This window comes from Amblyomma americanum, chromosome 1 (assembly GCF_052857255.1).
Source record: "Amblyomma americanum isolate KBUSLIRL-KWMA chromosome 1, ASM5285725v1, whole genome shotgun sequence".
NCBI classification, from domain to species: Eukaryota; Metazoa; Arthropoda; class Arachnida; order Ixodida; family Ixodidae; genus Amblyomma; species Amblyomma americanum.
Genome location: NC_135497.1, coordinates 451,286,919 through 451,306,609, shown reverse-complemented (window position 1 = coordinate 451,306,609; position 19,691 = coordinate 451,286,919). Strand labels below are relative to the sequence as shown.

Sequence of the window (19,691 nt, the reverse complement as noted above, 5' to 3'; positions counted from 1 at the left end):
ATACTAGGAAGACAATGCTGTGAGTTGTGTGGCCAACGCAAACTCTATCGTGTGCAGCAGATTTTACAGCACCACCCGCCAACGGAACGGAGCATAGCGTGACTACGAGGAGGCAGTGCATGGGTGCACGTACTACTACTACTACTACTTGGGACTACGGTGAAATCTCAATACAACAAACGCCGCACTGATTTTTTCAGATTTACGAAAATTTCAAAAATTCCCGCTGAAATGCCTATATTTTCAATGCAAAAATATTTCACTACTACGAATTTCAAAATACCGAACATTTCAGAATAACATGCGCAATTTATTTGCTCCCCTATAGAAACGCGCCTCGTTACTACGAAGTTTTTCAAAATTAAAATTTCGAAATTAAGATGAGTTCGCTGCGGCATATCAAAGCTGTAGCTATCATCATCATCCATGTCTTGCCAGAAGTTGGATACATCCACTAGACTTCCGCCATTTTTTTGTTCTGTTGTTTTCAAGTAAGGGCAGTGGCTTGGTGGTGCAGGTGAGGTCTCGCTACCTGCTTTTTGTCCGTTTGTCCGTACTCCACAAAGACACGTAGTTAGTTCTGTGTGGTGCTGAGTTGAAGAGCATGACTATGAGCTCCACTGGTGCCCGTGTTAAAAACAAGCAATGACAGTTTTCACTGAAGGAGAAGGTGGAAATTCTCCATGAACTGGATGCCGGAAAAAAGCAGGTGAACTTGTGCAAAGAGCGCGGCATTGCGCCATCAACCGTTGCTACCATTTTAAAAGAAAGAGAAAAAATCACCAAGCTTCATCGACTGTCCCAGCTTGATCCCGTGAGAAAACGTTTGCGACTTGGCAATCACGAAAATATAGACGAAGCTGTTCTCACTTGGTTCAAGGAGCTTAGGCTTCAGAACATTCCGGTGTCTGGCCTGATGCTCCAAGAAAAAGTGCGTTCATTCTCCATTGCCTTTGGTATCACCGGATTCGAGGCAAGTTCCGGCTGGCTTTTTCGGTTTCGGCAAAGGTCTGGAATTACTTGGCAAGTGGTTTCCAGCGAGGAGGCAGCTGCAGACAAAGAAGGCGCAACCTCCTGGCGCGACAACCGCTTTCAGGAGATCGCCGGGGGTTACGCGGAGGAGGACATTTACAATGCCGACGAAACTGCCTGCTTTTACCAGCTGCTGCCGGACAAAACAATGAATTTCAAGGGGCAAAGTGCAGGGGCAGTAAGAAATCCCGTGTCCGGGTATCTATCCTGTTTTGCTGCAACGCACTGGGGACAAAAAAACTGAAGCCCCTAGTCATAGGAAAGTACACCAGCCCTCGCTGCCTAAAGAACGTAGTGTCTTTGCCCTGTGAGTACAGGGCTAATAAGCGAGCCTGGATGACGCGAGAGTTGTTTGCTAGTTGGCTCGTCAAGCTAGACGACCAGATGAGGAAGGATGGGAAGAAAATACTCCTCATCGTGGACAATTGCTCCGCACACATCGTGAGCGTGCGCCTCACAAATGTGCACCTGGAGTTCTTGCCCCCCAACAACACTGCTTTGCTCCAACCTCTGGACCAAGGAATCATAAAAAGTGTAAAGGCAGAATTTCGAAAGCGGCTGGTGCAGCGACTGCTCATCAACATCTGGCTCGGGCGGCCGACTGCAGTTGGCGTCCGCCAAGCCGCAGAAATGCTCACTGGAGCGTGGTGGAACATGAAAGCATGCACCATTAAAAACTGCTGGCGGAAAGCAGGGCTTTTGAAATCGGCACAGGCTGAAGACTGCGAAGTTGCAACCCCCCGCCTCACTCGGAACAAAGCGACGACGTACGGGATGACAGCAGTTCCTTGTGGGACGAAATTACCGAGAAAATGTCCGTAGACCCGTTGGCAACCTTTGCGGACTACGTTGAGTGCGACAGCGAAGCCTTAACGTCAGCCGAACTGACCGAAGAAGACATCGTCACCAGCGTGCGCAAGAACGATCAAGGAGATGAGGATGACCTGGACGACGACGCAGAATCGCCGCGTATGGACCATGCGGACGAAGCTGTCTCAACTTCAGATGTTTTGGCGTCGATTGGCAAGATTCGCACTTTCATCGCACGCTGTGACGAAGTGCCTGAATCTGTCCATAAGAAAGTCAACGACGTTGAATTGTTTGTATTGGGGAGCATGTGCTGCAGCTACCAGAAGAAAATTGCAATTTCTTTAAATAATGACACAAGAAAGTGTGCTTGTTGTGTTATTATCTGATGCATGCCTGGCCCACACGAGAGCCCTTTCTAAAGGTAGGAATTACTCTTTGAGCGGCGTATTACCTTTTGTTTCTGATTATTTCGTTACTACGCTATTTCAGTATAACGAACGATTCGCGGAGGTACCACGAAGTTCGTTGTATCGAGATTTAACTGTACTACTTGGGACTACATGGGGGGAGGATCCACTCCTCTTCTGCCACCCTTTTGGGGGGGGGGGGGGGGGGCACTGCTTGCAGCGGGGTTGAGGGGAATGGGATAAGGGGAGGGGGGGATTTCGCAAGCTAAGTGCACAGTGGTCATCAGCATCAGTCCTGCAGATACAGGATATGCAGTGTCGTGGCTGGCTCCTTAGGTTGCGCATGCTACCGCCGACAGACCTCCCCTCCCTATAAGCGAGCAGTGGTACTCTTGTTTGTTCGCCTACGCTGATGCCGACGCAACTCGCCACAGGAACGGGCGCTTAAAAGCGGTGCTCTAAAACAAATGCCGTGGATATGACCAGAGAGTTAGGGAGAGTTTGGCAGCCTTTTGACCTTGCCGCCAGTCTGGAAACTGTTGCAGGGGTAACTGGCAACACAGCGCACTCTCCCCGAGGTTGCACGTGGGCGGTGGTGTTTCGGAAGCTGCTGTGCACGGCTCTGCTTACTTTGTGACCAATCTGCTGCTTCTTCGGCTGCTATCCGGCAACTCATGTGGGGCTGTCGCCTTGCTCATCAAGACCACCAGGAGTGTGCATGCGCCTTCCGGGCTCTAGGGCAGAACTTAGGCTTATTTGCCATTTTCATCCTCGTCAACGTAGCTTCCGAACGTGTCGGATACATTCATTAATTGGCATTTGTTTTGTAGAGTAAGTGGCAGTGCACCTCAGTTACCCTCGGCGCCCCGCAGGGAAGCGCACTTTCTGTCCCACGCAGTCGATCATAGATGTTCCACTCATGTCAGTTCGTGTTTTACCACCATGGAACTTTGGCATGGTTCCAAATTTGCCAAATTTCAACTTTGCCACATTTCAAGTAACTCAGCACTAGATAACAGACAGTCAGGATAGCGAGTTGGTTACATAAATGTCAACTGCCGAAACACCTTCATTACATAGAGTTCTCAAATGCATGCGCATCAATGGGGGCAGCATTGGGGAATTGAGACACTTCATAATATAGAGGAATTTGCTACATGGTGGTTTGTTACACCGAGATTTAACTGTATAACAAACAGTGCACCATTTGAAGGGGCGCAAACGGTGGCCACACCTCTGCAATTGATACTTCTTGGCGACCCCGGCATCACTACTTGTGCTTGAAGCTGGTTGATATGTGGCCTTGCTGGGCCTCTTCGATTTACCAAGCTCGGGCTGGCAACTGGCTGCCAGCAAACTGGCCTTTGATAGGGAGTCACACCGTTGTTACATGAGCTGGTGGCCTCCGGAACCAGCCCATCGGCCGAGTCAAGGTGCAAGGCATGCAAGCCACCTGAATCCCCCCGAAGGCAGACACTCTCTGCTCCATTGCGTTGCAACGCATGTGTATGTTACGTTCATTGGGTGCGAAAGAAATGATGTGAAGTTACCGCATTCACTCGCATAATTTATGTCTGCGCATAATTTGCGCATTCCCAACTTTTACCAGGATTTTTCAACAAAAAAAAAACTTTTACGAGCATATTTTGCCCTTGTTGCACAAACACACCAGCATGCACACGGGTGTATGCAGTGCAGGCTTGGGAAGACCAGCGCAGCCGTCTCGCCGCGTGCACTGTGAAAGGTGAGGAGAGTGGTGCAAAAGAAAAAAAAAAACGTCGGTAATTTGTTTGTAAATTGCTTCCGTAAGTAAAAGTCAATTAAGTGCCATTTATCCACTCGCTCGCACCAGTGGCCACTTTCCCGTACGAACGGCTGCGACAGCAAACTTCCAAAAACCTCCGAAATGTGCAGAATCGCATGTATCGTGAATACAGATTTAGCCATTTACCTGCATATTACATCTATATGCTGCAGCTTCACCACAGAGAACAAGCACTTGAATGAAAGGCGCTACAATCTGGACTTGTGTGCCAGCGCATCACGTACCGCGGGCATGGATGATGACCCGCATTGGGTGACTTTTCGGGTTAAAAAGTCATAGGAGAGGTATAATGCATCTGATACTTCTCAGGTAATATTGATCATTATGCTTTTGAGCATTTCGCAAATCATATCTGCGTTTTTACTGTGAAGAAATAATGAAAGACCACATGCTCACATCGCGCATGCAGGATGTGCATGCATGTTCGTGTTATTCGGAGGTGGAATCTTCGTTAAGGCACGAATTTGAGCCTGTTAGTTATGCATGAAAACAGCTAGCGCTAGAAACGGGATGGGTTGTGTGTCCTTCTCTCATTCAATTACCTGTGCTAGCTGTTTTCATGAGGTGAAATCTGCAGTCACTCTAGACAAAGGCCTCAAACGCCATCGTAATACAGCCGAAACTCGTTATAATGAAACCGTTTATAATGAGATAATTAATATAACAAAGAAATAAAGATTCCCATTGAAACCTTGGTCAACACGGGCTATAACAAAGCTACCGCTACAACGAAGTAATCGGCAGGTCCCTTCAACTTCGTAATCATCATCACCATCATCATAATCATCATCATCATCATCAGCCTTACTGCACCCACTGCAGGGCAAAGGCCTCTCCCATGTCTCTCCAATTAACCCTGTCCTTTGACAGCTGCGCCCACCCTATGCCTGCAAACTTCCTAGTCTCATCTGCCCACCTAATCTTCTGCCGCTCCCTGCTATGCTTACCTTCTCTTGGAATCCACTCCATTACCATTAAGGACCAGCGGTTATCTTGCCTTCGCATTACATGCCCTGCCCAAGCACATTTCTTCCTCCTAATTTCGACTAGGATGTCATCGACCCGCGTTTGTTCCCTCACCCACTCTGCCCGCTTCCGGTCTCTTAACGTTACACCTATCATTTTTCAACTTTGTTATAATGAGGTTCAACTGTAGTATCATCCAGGTGTAGACTTGATAGCCGAAATATTCTGAGAACACGAAATAAGTGAGCGCAATACAGAGTGAGCATTTCTGCTTGTGAATAGAGAAATGAAATACGATACCGCACGTACGCACGTGCGCACACACACACACACATGTACAAAAAACAAATAAATACATTGCGATGGTTGTAAAAGATGCCAATGTAGGCGACACAGACGATGTGCCCCATGGACCAGCCAAAACAGCGCCTGTGTTAAGCTAGAGGTTGAACAAAACTGTGCACAAAGTATCGGAGTTCTTCTAGTTTACATAAAAATGGCTGCATGCGCTCCCCACTTCCATACCACCTCTCCATTGTCTGTTAGCTGCACAAAATAGTCCTCACAAGTCCAGCGGCCCATGACGAGACCGCACAGCCAGAGAAAAACAAATGCATTCTGCTACCGGAAGTGGGCGGAGCAACCTCAGAAAAAAATTTGGCTTCACTGCCGAATGTGCTGCAGAAACCAATGCACCTTTATTTTAATGAGAGGCTAATGTGATAATAGTGCACTGGTAACAGGACTAGACCTCTTATGATAAGCGGTGGCTAGTTCCAAAGCACTGTCCATTACGGCTTCGATGCAAAGAAGGCTAGAACTAGTGACACCCGGCGAATGGTGCGCAGCCAATATGCTGGCAGATGGCATGTTGTTGCAAGAAGTGCGCCACTATCATGGTTTGGTTTGGATTATGGGGTTTAACGTCCCAAGTGACTCGGGCTGTGAGGGATGCCTCAGTGATGGGCTCCGGAAATTTCGTCCCACTGAGGTTCCTTAACGAGCACTGACAGTACACAGGCCTCTAGAATTTCGCCTTCATCGAAATTCGACCGCCGTGGTCAGGAACGAGCCCACATATTTCGGGTCAGCAGCCGGGCGCCATAACCACTGAGCCACCGATGTGGCTCCACTATCATGCGAGCACCGTATTATTGCTTCTAGGTTACTGACAAGGTTACCTATAATTTTATTATTCCTATTTCCTTCACAACCAGAAATTTGATATTCACACACCTCTATTCAAATGTGCACCCTGCTGCACAGAGATGAACTCTCATGTTTGCAGTGACAGACAAAAAGCCAGACGTCTGCTTTCAAAGAGCAACAATTCCATGGTGACTCAAAACCTGCCAGTGTGTGGTATGCACTGAAACAAAACCAAAACCATAGAGCCTCTGCGTACCTGCTCACTCGATGGGTATGATGCCGTGCAGACACTGCCAAAAGGTTGTTTCTCGTTGAGCAGCACAGACAGGCGCTGGTAGACTTCTTCGCACAAGAAGGGTGTGGCCGGGGCCATCAGCCGCAGTGTGGTACTCAGTGCTACCCACAGGACGGTACATGTCCGCTCCAATTCCACAGTGTGGTTCTCCCAGACTGCTGACTTGGCACTTTCCTGCAACACAGCAGGTGGCAGAGGAGAAGCAATCATGCATGAAGTGAAATCTTGAGAGGGAGCTTTTCCACCAAACCACTGGCATACAATCATGCTTGACACAGCAGGCAGCTGAGCTACTTGTCGTCAATTTAAACTTGCACAACATCTGAACAAGGTGACTACCAAAGTGATTAAAATCCACTGACTCTTTTGCATTGTCCCCTGACAACTTAAAATTCCGTTAGCCTTATTTATTCCTGCAAGCACCAGCTTGCTTGGGCCTCACCAGGTACACGTCGCACAGCTGCTGGACAACAAAGGACTGGATGGCCGCAGGAAAGTGATGCAGTTCTCTACTTGACAGGCACTCGTTGCACGTGCTGACAAGGCGTGACAAGCAGCTCAGGAGCCAGAGGTCTACCACACTCAAGTCCGATCGGATCTGCAATGAAAGTGCTCACATTAGCTCCTCACAGTTCCACTTTAGTGTTTAGCAGATCCCCCCATCCGCTCTAGATTTTTCATGATGCCTAATGTGCGAAAAAAAAAAAAAAAAAACATGCATGCTGCCCCTATGCGATGCCAAGGAACACCAATATCACATAACTATGAACTATGTTGGACAGAATTTATGCAGTGGTTTTACGGCTACTCTCAAACTGAATATGAGAACACAGTAGCCCTTCTGAAGTGACAAAGAACTATCACCACAAAACTTCTGATCAAATGTTCACATGCACTCTATTTCATATTTAATAGAAATCACTATATTTACTAGCCAGAGACTCCTTAGCCTGAGAAACTAATAACATTTCACATTCAATGCATTACTGTTATGACAGCAAAGAAAACATTGTTTGCAAGCTCAACCTCTGTAATAAGGGATTCGTTTATCGTTTATGAGGGTTTAACGTCCCAAAGCGACTCAGGCTATGAGGGACACCGTACTGAAGGGCTCCGGAAATTTAAACCACCTGGGGTTCTTTAACGTGCGCTGACAGTGCACAGTACAAACACATTTAGAATTTCGCCTCCATCGAAATTCAACCGCCGTGGCCGGGATCGAACCCGCGTCTTTCGGGTCAGCAGCCGAGCGCCATAACCACTGAGCCACCGTGGCGACGTTGTAATAAGAGATTAATTACTCATTAGTATCCACCCAAGCGCAGCCATACTGCTACAAAGGACAGCTATACAGCTTCTACAGAAACTTCACACTTTGAGTAAAATTCGTTCTGATCCGGGGATTAAACCTGGGACCACCACCTCACTGACACTCGCTCTACCCGGACCAAGACGAATATTTATTCAACTGTGAAGCTTCTGTGGAAACTGCATAGTTTTCCTTTGTAGCCATATGGCTACACGTGGGTGGATGCCAATGAGCAATTAATCCCCTATTACAGATCAACGCAACCTTGGGGGATCTCCTAAAGCACTGAACGAACACCATTCCCACTTCGACTTGTTGATCAACTCACTCTCGCCCTACCATATGCTAGCCATTCCAGTTAGCTCAGTTGGTAGAGCGACTGCCCAGGGGAGGCGGTGGTCCCACATTCGAACCCCGGACGAGGGCGAATTATATTCAACCACGAAGTTTCTGTGGAAGCTGCATAGTTTTCCTCTGTAGCCGTATGGCTGCACTTGGGTGAATGCCAATGAGCAATTAATCCCCTATTACAGATCAATTCAACCTTGGAGGATTCCCCTCCTAAAACATTAAATAAAGCCTAAACTTCACATCTGAAAAAATGTGACCCCTCTGAGAGCCGTCAGGCAGGCAGCACAGCAGCGAACGGTGGCCTGAAAGCCACCATGTCTGCTGCCTTTAGTGCTACAACTCCTGGCATGCGCACAAAGCTTTGAACCTTGAATCTGCCCTACTTTGCTGTGCTTAGCCAAAGCCACTCATGTAGTTTCATTCAGGGCTGCTAACAAGTTTCTACACATAAGAAAAAAAAAATTAAAGGGCAGCAGTCCTCCTTGCATATCTGCTGCTCACTTGGAGTGCACCTTTTATGTGCTACTAAGCCCCTTTTCAAACTTGCCTTGCTCTGCCTCAGTAGAATTTGTAAAACATGCATTCTGCCTTTTAATTTTATTCAAGGAAAAACTGCTTGCTCCCTTCAATACACAGCTGTCATATTTACTCGAATCTTGAAAAGTGACGTAGCGCCTGGAGATGACGGTATAAAGGCTTTGCCAATTAAACATGTTGCAAATCATATTAGTCATGTGTTGTCCTATATAATCAACTTAATGCTTCTTACTGGGGAGTTTCCGGATGACCTGAAGATAGCTAAAGTAGTACCCGTGTATAAAGGCGGCGGTGCAACAAATATGAATAACTACCGGCCAATCTCTGTTCTAACTGTATTCTCAAAAATATTTGAGCGCGTCATTAATGATAGACTTAACAGCTTTTTTCAGAAACATAAAATAATAGCTGATGCACAGTATGGTTTTCAAGCAAATAAGTCTACGGAACAAGCTCTTATACATATAAAAGACAAAATTATTGAAAACATAGAGAAGAAACTCTTAACCCTTGGTCTATTTATAGATCTTCGGAAAGCGTTCGATACTGTGCAACATGACATATTGATAAAAAAGCTAGAGATCTGCGGGATTCGGGGCGTTGCGCTGAGGCTGTTGCAAACGTACCTGAAAGACAGATTACAGTATGTAGTCACAAACGATCGCACTTCGAGTAAAATGAAGATAGAACACGGCGTCCCTCAAGGATCAATCTTGGGGCCTTTACTCTTTCTTATATATGTGAATGATATAACTATGATACCAGGATCCCCCCAGTTAATCATGTATGCTGACGACACGAATATATTTTTTACAGGAACAACAAAAACATGCCTTGAAAAATCTGTCAATGATTACTTATTAAAACTTTCCAGGTGGCTACAAGCCAATCGCATTACTCTAAACACAACAAAATCTAAATACGTAATTTTTAAACCGACAAGCGTTAGGGATCAGAACCCTATTAGCATCAGATATGAAGGTAGCCTATTGGAGGAGGTCACTGAGCAAAAATTCTTGGGTGTATGGTTCAGCAGTGATCTGTCCTGGAACGCCCATGTTAGTTGCCTTAAGTCTGATTTATCACGGATCATTGGTTGTCTTTACAGAATCCAGCACTTGATTCCATCTTGGATGAAGCAGACATTATATTATTCTCTATTCTATTCTAGAATTAGTTATGGTATTTTAGTCTGGGGTACGACAACTGAAACTAATTACAAAAAATTAATTACTTTACAGAAGAAAGTGTTACGCATACGCGAAAATTATCATGGCAAAAATAGGGAACTAAGAACGCATCCACTTTTTTTAAAGTACAATATGCTGAGGGCAGACAAGGTATACTACTTTAAGTTGCTACAATGGATACATAAAAATCGCTTGTATGTCACATCCACAGACAGAATAAACTTGTACGCTATCAGAGACCCGAAAATAGAGATGCCGAGGATAAGGACAAATTATGGTCGTCAAGCACTTTCTTTTCAAGTTATCAGAATTCTCAATAGAAGAGATATAAATATTAATTACAGTAAACCCTTCTCCACTTTCAAAAACGAATGTAAGGGAGCTCTTCTCTGCAGCGATGTCACCTATAGCAATCGCTAAAATTTCTTATGCGAGCAAGTTGTGGTCTATTTTTTCTTTTTTTTTACTGATTCTGTGTTCGCCTCTCTGTACTCTTTTTTTGTGTTTATATGTACATAATGTCTTGTTTTTCAGTAGGCTAGAACAAGCCTTAAGTAGAACTTTGTTATTTGATGTAGTGTTTCATGTATGTCTTGGTCCTTGTTTCTTATTTATATATTCATCGTACATTTATTATGCAAATTTTTTGTCACGCGCTTCTGTCTTTTTTTTTTTTCTTCCGTATGTATTTTCCTCTGTATAACGCTTACATCTGGCCTACTTTTTTTTACCGGCCCGCCGGACTGTTATAATTTGTAATTTGTATGTTTGTTTGTCATGTAGTAGGGGGCTGAGGCCCTGTCAGGCAACATTGTGCCTTTAGCCTCAGCCCCTTCTTAGGCAAACGTCTAAGCAACAAATAAAAAAAAAAAAGAATGCAGTAGGCATCATTAGGTCCGAGGCCAGTTTCTGTGAGGGATGATGCTACCAGTGCCATAAATGACAATGGTGGTAACATAAAGTGGCGTGGCCAAATAAAAAGAAATAAAAATAATATTTCCCTGCCCAAAGGTGGTAGCAGTCAGAACTTCCTCCACGCTGCCTGACACCTACCTGTGCTCCATTTCATACATCAGGTGCAATGCTGTGAAAGGTATGGAAGTAGTCCACATGAAAAAATAAAGATGGGCGTTTGTTTTGAGGCCGAGTGATCTAAGACACGAGAAAGCGAACACATGCTGTCAGCAATAAGAGCACACTGAATCAAGCTCATGATGAATGTGTCATGTAATAAGCCTGCAGGCGAAGCAATTATTATTTTTTGCTAAACACAAGGAACGCATTACTTTTTTTGATTGCGAATGTAGGCAGCGCAAACAAGAGCACTAGCTTTGACAGTGTTGCATATGATGTGTCAAACAGAGTACAGTACAGTGGTTGCAGTAAAAACTCGGATACAGTAAAGTGAAGCTACGGTCCCATTTCGCCTTCCATAGACGACTGTACATTTTCTTTTGGTTACAGTAAAGCCTTTTTTCGAAGAAACAGATATAGTAAAGAGCGTCTGGCAATGGCAACGTACTTCCCATGAAATGATGACATCACGGCACATGTGAAGTCTATAGGATAGCGACGAATTTAGATACGGAATATGATAAAAACGAAGTTTTATTGTGGCTTCACCACCACGCTTGGCAGCTAGGAGGAGAAGCCAACTTCATGAAGACTTTGAGGCTGTGATGCTAACTGTGTGGCGCGCACGGGAAAAGTAAAGTTGGCTATGAGCGTACAAAGAAGCTGGCACAGGTCGCTGAGAAAGGAAAGCCAGTATAAGTGCAGCGAGGTCTAGAAAAGGGAAGAAAACGGCGTGCATTCGTAGCACGCCAGCACGAAACACAGGGAAGTGGCGGCACTGCGCAGGCAGTTTTGCCGCGCTTGACTGTTTCATGTGTTTTTTTTTTACTGCCTCTTAAATGACGCTGAGGCCACAGAAGACAACGCCGTGGTCATGCAAAGCTATGGTTCACATGGAATCAAACTGGCGTTATATTCGTAGCCACACTGTATTTGTGCAAATGCAACATAACTTCCACAAGACGTAAACCAAGTCAAAAACATGATAACATGTAATAACTGAAAATAAATAATTATTGCATAGAGGGGCATATAATAGGCTGGGGCAACCTAAAGAGATTGAAAAATAATAAGCCCCTGCCTGCTGCATACAGGGACAGTAAGAGCAGGATGTAAGGTATTTTTGAGTGGTTATTTTTAAACCAAAACTTTGTGCTTAGTAAGCAGCCAGACAGAATAGTCAAAGCCATGCCATCACCACTAACTGTAAAGACCCTGATATAGTAAATATTTTTGCTGGTCCGAGCTACTTTACTATAGAGGGGTTCTACTGTATAATGGCAGGCACGTGAAAGCAGAGTACTCCTAGCATCATTCCAAATGAGGATCCTCATGAGCACAAGTATCATAAATGAGCCTCCTAGGCACAGGGACTAGACCCTTAAGTGACATGTTGTAATGCAGAGAAACTAGGTACTTGACAGTCTCCAGAGTCTTTTGAAAAGCCTCCATGCAGCTGGTACAGCTCATCTGCCGAGAAAAAGGGAGCTCCTCTGACACAGGCTCAGATGGCGTGTAGCAGATTTTGTTTGATAGGCTATGAATGAGCACAAGGCGATTCAAGCAGCTGTCTACACTGGTAGACCATTATGAATGAGCAGTGTGAAAGAGACCGACTGTTATGTGAAAACCAGATACCCTAAACAGGCACATCTGTTTTGAAATTGGTAGGCAAGGCAGGCATGGCCGCTCTACCCACTCATACCTCGGAGAGGAGAGCGAAGCGTGGAGACTCGCCCAGCTTCTCAACAGCCGACAGGAAGAAACGTGTTGCCTGCCAGAACTTGTTGCAGAAGTGGAGCCAGTACACAGCATCTTTCATCTGGAAGTTGACGTTGCTTGCTGCATGCGAGAACAGATAAAGCTTGAGTCGCTTCCACATGCTACCACCACATTTAAGCTGACAGGGCCCACCAAAGCCTACTTGCAAGCTATATTAAAACCTCATTGATCCATTCCCAGCTCATATAACTTCCTAGTGCATACGGTCAGAATCGCGAGCATTAAAAATGTCCCATAAAGTTGCACCATTTTTTTCTGGTTTGCTCATATAGGAGGTTGTGGCCAAGTACCACACCAGAGGGGCCAAATCCTGTTCTGGTGAGAGAGTGCGTTGTCGGTTCTGGTCAGCAAGATCAGGCCGCATCCCAGGACACTGGGTTAATTGGGAAGATATGGGAGAGGGCTTTGTCCTGCAGTGGGCATAGTCAGGTTGATGATAATTCATTTCTCCCGCATAGCCAGATTTCCTGGCTACTAGGCTTAAAACTTCAACGAATTCTGGTCGTATATAATACATTTAGTGACCAACCGCACATATGCAAATATGCAAGTGGGCCAAATTTCGGGGCATGTGACATTAAGAGCCGGAATGAGAATGCAATGGCAGTCACCCGCCGTGGTGGCTTCTCAGCGGTGCCTTGTTGCAAAGAGGTTAAGCACATAAAGAAAGAAGATGCACCAAACATACGAGCCGACTGTTCCTACGGGGACGTGACATGAAGAGGAGAAACGAAGCGGCATCATCGCAGTGCCCAAGGCCAAAGGAGAGAAACATCCGAGATCTACAGCAGTGCGATTAGGTGAGAGCGGGAGAGGTATGGGGAACACAGCATGAAAAGTGGCTTGCCCCCATGCATAGGTGCAAAAGGGCAAAGCATCCGAGAATGACCAAGATATTTTGACTACTTTTGCCATTGCTGTCGATGGACAGGAAGCATCTTGAAGTTTCTCTGTGCTAAGGACAACGCAAATGCAGACTGAATTCTGTGAGCACTAGAAAAGGAGCTATATAGACCTTGTGCCAAGAAATGCTAATCGACATTTTTCTGAAGTCGTTGTTAATAAATACACTTGTACCTCGTTTAACATTTACATTTCTCAAAATAAGGCAGTTTGGATTATATGTTTTCCCAAATATGATGTTTTTCTTTGCATTTTTTAAAGCATATCAACGATGTTTTACTGCAGTTCCCCAGAAGAGGACCGCGCAATTCCCCCCACCCAAGCAAGTGGCTGCACTTTGACATGACAAAAATGAAAACAAACACCTCAATGCGCAGCTGAGAACTGCATGCTGGCGAAACCACACTCAAAGCTTATGCCCCATCTTCCCAACACCATTGTTTTAACCTGAGTGCCTTCAAGAATTGAACGACTAAACCTGCAGCTCTTACAGTGTCTTCTTCAAAACCATTTTATTTTTTTCGAATTAAATTCTTTTTTATTACGACATCAAGAATGCGGCTGCTGAGGAGCACAGTCTAAAAGCCACATAAATATCTTCACAGGGTCAGCAGCTCCATCTACTTGGCCCAGACTGACATAGCAAGAGTCATATGATACACAGTCATTCCAACTGTGCATACCGTATAAACTCATGTAAGGGCTGCACTTTGTTTTTTAATTCGGGAGTGAATTTTGTAGGTGCAATCAACACAGGAATTTAAAAAAAACATATAACCGTAATTTTTTCTCAAGTATCTAGTTCAAAACCAGCGGTGCAGCCCATACATGGGTGCAGCCCATACATGAGATTGTATGGTATTGTACAATACCGTGCAATCAGTAGATTGCAGCAAAAAAAGAGACAAACAAACAATCAAACAAAATAAAAGAATAAAAATAAAAGCCCCACACTATGTTTTCATGAAAAGCAGACAGACTGCACATTCTGACAGCACTGCTTGAATGACCGCACCCTTGACGTTATATGAGAGCATGGCCAGGCGCAGAGCATCGCTGCCACACTTGGTCACACCCTCGGGGAACGTCCGTCGCTGGCTCTGCAGTGCCACATGCAGTTCGTCTGTGCCAATGTAGCCCTGCCGGTACAGCTCATTGGTAGTTGCCTCCATGTCCTGCAAGAACCACCACCATTTATACAGCACACACACTTGTGAGAAACAAGGAGCAAACCAGCACTCCATCATGTCAAAAATTCTAGAGTTTTCAGAGGCGGTAACTGACTCTGTCAGACATAATTCCATGCCCAGTCCTCCTGACCTCTAAAACAAATAAGGTTAAATAGTGACTTTTTCCATTATACTGCAGTTCCTATTAATGTCTATTCATAGCAACACTAGCATCAAAAAAGAGAACATGACTGATAACACACAAGTCCGCGTAAAAAGCTTATATCCATGAAATTTTGCGCAGTCGGGGAAACTAGGGGCCTTAAACATCCACTTCATTGAGTCTTGCCAAACGAACAGGCTTCATCACACACTCTTGAAGTACAACTTTACGTCCACTGCAGTTTGTCCTTACTCCAATGCATGTTGCATGCACATAGCATACAGTATAATCTCGATGATAAGAATCTCACAGGGTCACAAAAATTATTCATATCTCAAATTCACATGATCCGTACGCAGAAGCACTGGAAAAGCATTTATACAAATCTGTTTATGGCTGATGGGATTTATTTACGACCGCGTGCACTGCTCACCGCTCACAGTGCGTACAGTGCATACTGTGCAAATGGCGATCACGACATGGCTGACGTTCAGGCAAGCAATAGAGCGCTGGAGGGTGCGGTCACGGCCTGTGCATTCGTATCATTCGTAATGGCACGGGAGAATGTTCGGAACATCTGAAATTCTACCCACAGTACACACTTTCACAAATTCGTATCATCCCGAAACTTCTATCAATCGTGATCGTATCATCGAGATTCTATTGCACCACTGTAAAGCTCTCATGGAAGAGGGAAGCAGTAAGGGGTTTCCCACTTCTGCTTCAGGAAATTTAATGCCCTTGAAAAATTCTTAAAATGGAAATGAATTCACAAACTACTGAGTTTGAGGGAAAAAATTATAGGAGCACCTTAGCAATTCTTATGATGTGTAAATGGGAGAGCAAGTGTAACTGGCTATTGGGTCAGTGGACACCTCAATCCAGCAGTGAGTAGGCGGTGGTGTCCACCTAAACCAGCAAAAAGTTTAGACTCCATTGATCTTGAGAAAAGTAAAGGCACATAACTGGCTCCCTAGGTCAGACAACAACTCAATCGCCTTTTGAGAGGTATGCGGCAGTGGGGATGCCAGCAGCCTATTGCTCCACGAAGGGTGATGACATCATCTGCGTGCCATGTTTCACCCACGGGTTTCTGATGACAACTGGGTTTTCGCACAATGAGCTAAGTAATGCTCTCGCATTGTTAAGTTGCATACAGTTTCCCTTTGATGTTGCCCCAGTGCCCAATCCTGCACATGCCGTTGTGACTCTGGCTGCAAGCAGGACGCAGCCCTACAAGTCAGGCAACCGCTTGCCACTCACTTTCATTTTTAGATGGCCTGGTACTGCCATAAGAGGAAGTACCCAGAATGGATGCTCAGTGTCATTAGAAACTAGGAACATTTTTATCCACTAGTATTAGTAGCAGCAATATTCCTCTCGAAAGATGACAGTCCCATGACCTCCCAAACAAGACTGTGAACATGTTATCACCAGAGCCTACAAGCCCGACACACTAGCTTGCTCAAGCAGATAGGGAGCAAGCATGTCAAGGCATCAGGCGAACTTCCATTTGTTATCAGATTCGAGCTTTCAAGAGAGTTCACATGATCACATCAATCACATTTCCTTCGTTTTGTCATTCCTACTGATTTTCACAATCACAACAACATTAAAAAAAGGGGGATGCAGCTGCTAACAGATGACTGCGTGAGAAATGCTCAAATCCACGATTTCCCACAGAATAGACGAAAACAAGAGGCCTTAATTATCACAAGTTAACAAATCAATCAAACTGCAAATCCAGGCAAGAAGATGATGCTAAGTTAACTTACTTTCTCTGTACGGAGGCATTCAGTTATTCAGCTCAAAAAAAGAGAGCTTGGCACAATCCCCAGTGTGAAGACTCCACACCCAGAAACAAGAATCAGCAGAACCATACAGAAACTCCACCACTAATGAAAGAAAAGTGAGATTACCAGAGGAGTAGAGACACGTCAAAAAGTGAGGACAAAAATGAACACCTCTGGATGCCTCTTCCTTGGGGGACACCTACACTAACACAGAATTTCCCTTTTCTATTTTAAAGCGAAAGCTATAAAGCCTCGTCGAGCCAAGGTCATCGGCGCGGTACATTTGACCTTCAAGTGAAGGAGTGGGTGTGTCAGCCACGTGATGTACCACATGACTTGCCGCTGCTGCAGCCGCATGCGAGTCGGGCGGGACCGTCTACGTCATCGGGACGGTCTCGTGGACGACGGGCTGGGTCTGATCATCCGGCTGACGTTGCCAATCACGCTAAATATTTAGCTAGAGGTAGGGAAGTTAAACATGCCAAGCTAGCGGCAGCTGAAGGATGCTGAAAGAAGGCAGCGAAAAGCTTTGGAGGCAGGCGCTGATGCTTATGCCTCCGACAAGACTTTGACGACGGATGAAGAGGTTGAGTCTAACCTGGCTTAGCAATGCAGCAAACGACGCATAACAAAGCTTTTGCTTGCATAACCGGGCTTAGCCGAGCTAAGCCACAGTAATTTTTTTTTCCTTTTTATCTTAAAATTTTCTTGGCACTGCTCCATTAATTTTTATTTTCATTGGTCTAATCCTTCTGTACTTAGTGTCAGGGGCAGGAAAACTGTTTTAATGTTTTCCTTTTAATACAAAAAGCTTGTCAACAATGAAATCCAGGGGACGAGATCTGACCTGCAGGGACTTTCCATCTATAATGTCCAGAGGATCAAGGACATTGCCCAAAGATTTGGACATCTTGCGTCCTTCCGAGTCACGGATCATGCCGTGTAGCAGCACCTGTAAGAATGAAGCGCATATAAACTTGCATCACTTCAAATGACAATAAGCAAGCAAGAAATGCAAAACCATATCTGCAGGGAGAGAATGCAGTGCCTGCCTCTCTCGTGGGAACGCTCTGGTGCTGTTCCGCACATAGTTCAATGAGCTGGACAAAGGTGAGACACAGCAACTACTCAGTGATGCCAAGTGTCAGGACAGAAAGCTGGGCAAGCTGACGTGTGTGCTGACTTGAAACTGAATGTTTTATCGTGAAAACGAGGGATTATGTACAAATACTAGAACATCAAAGGAACACCCAAAAATAAATTTTAAAAAACCCAAAATGAGAACGAAAGAAAGACAATGGCAGAAAACATCTTGCCTTGACATGTCCCAGATGCAGAGCATTAATAAAGTCACTTACAGTTCACTAGAATAAGTGTTACGGTGTTCGTCCACATGAGAGGGCTCTAGCACACTACACGTCCTTGTCATGGTGCCCAAAAACTATGTTGGCTTAAAAAACGGGGGCATGCACCCACAGGCACTGCAATGACAGCAGTAGTACTTTTTGCACTGTTGCCATGCTGTGCTCCCATGAGAGGCAAATGTTTAGTCAGCAGTACTGCAAAAAAAAAATTGAGAGAATGTTTACTGCATTCGAATAAGTGTGACAGCACGAATATGTGCTACGTAGAAGACGGTGGTGAACGGGCAGTCAGTGCCGCCGGACGGAGAAGATGGAAGTTGATGAAGACAACACTCTGCAATGCACAGCACGAGAGTGCGGTGCAGTTTAACATGAGATGTGTTCGGCTATGGCGATAGCCTAGTGCTCTCTCACAGCGGCGTTGGAAGCTGATCTGTTTTGTCCTGCAGCGGGTGCGCCTCACAGTCGCAGATATTGATGTGATTTCTTTCTCTATCTCTTTTTTTTCAATGCTCCTGAGGTGCACATCCAAGATACGGTTTTGCTAGGCTCTGAACCTCCGGATTAGTGCTCTCGCACTAACATTAATAGCCCCATCATGCTGCGTGCCATGCATCATACCTAAGGCCCCCAGTTTCCCACAATTTTGCGAAAAGTCGCAGAATTTAGCATTTTTCGCGAAACTGTGTATTAGCAGCTACATGCTGCTTTTTTTGACGATACTATGCTAGTAGACGTCAGCAGGAATAATGAAATTATGGAAATGTGATTAATTTAATTGCCTGAATTCACTTGAAACGCAGCATCTGCTAACGAACAAAGTTTTGTTGGTGCCTTCGCACTTGCTCCCCCATCCACCGAAGCAAGCTAGCGCGTGAAGTGCTGCGGCTCTGGCAGCAACACGCCCGCACACTTCGATAGGATGAGTCATAATGCTGGCACCTGTTGAAAGCAATATTACCGTATTTGTACAAATATAATGCATGTTTTAAAACTTTAATCACCTGCCACAGAAAGCACCTTGCCTTATATTTGGAAGTAAACTACGAAAAAAGCGAGCTTTTTTTTTTGCTACTCTTCAGACACCCACAGCAAGCTGACCCCCTAGATTTGTGAGCTGCGAGAAAAAGCCAACTTCTCAACACCCTTGGGCCATTGAAGTGAAGTGCGCAGCAGCTTCTGCGCAAAAGGCCCCATGCGTTAACGTGTGCAAGGCTCCCAGCGCAATATTGCAAATTCTTTGATCTCACTTTGCAGAGTTTGAAATTTCCCGCTGCAGAAAATTCGTGGCCTTAGTGATACCTACTGCACACTCACCAGAAGTGACCAATGAAGATGTGGCAGCTGTAGTGCTTAGCCCATATATATACTCATTTCTTAGTGAGCACTGGAGTGTACCCACATGTAAAAATGTCTGCTCTCATAAGGGCTACAGATACTAAGAAATAAAAAAGGTTTTATTCATGTGCCTTGGGCACATGAACAAATCTGGAAACATGGAAGGCACATGGACTCTGCTACACTTGCTGAACCACATGAATTGTAGCCAAGTCAAAGACACTTAACGGGGGA

The 19,691-nt window shown here is 45.2% G+C and overlaps 1 protein-coding gene across 3 annotated transcripts in view; it reads right to left on the bottom strand.

Moving 5' to 3' along the window:
- Positions 1–19,691, bottom strand: part of LOC144115967 (valine--tRNA ligase, mitochondrial-like) — a 192,426-nt gene that overhangs the window by 53,293 nt on the left and 119,442 nt on the right. For all 3 annotated transcript variants that reach the window (XM_077650611.1, XM_077650613.1, XM_077650614.1), the window contains 5 exons: positions 17,603–17,707; positions 14,646–14,805; positions 12,651–12,787; positions 6,927–7,082; positions 6,446–6,658 (listed from right to left, as the gene is read on the bottom strand). In XM_077650611.1, the coding sequence (XP_077506737.1) occupies positions 6,446–6,658; positions 6,927–7,082; positions 12,651–12,787; positions 14,646–14,805; positions 17,603–17,707 (771 nt within the window). The remainder of the gene's footprint in view (positions 1–6,445; positions 6,659–6,926; positions 7,083–12,650; positions 12,788–14,645; positions 14,806–17,602; positions 17,708–19,691) is intronic.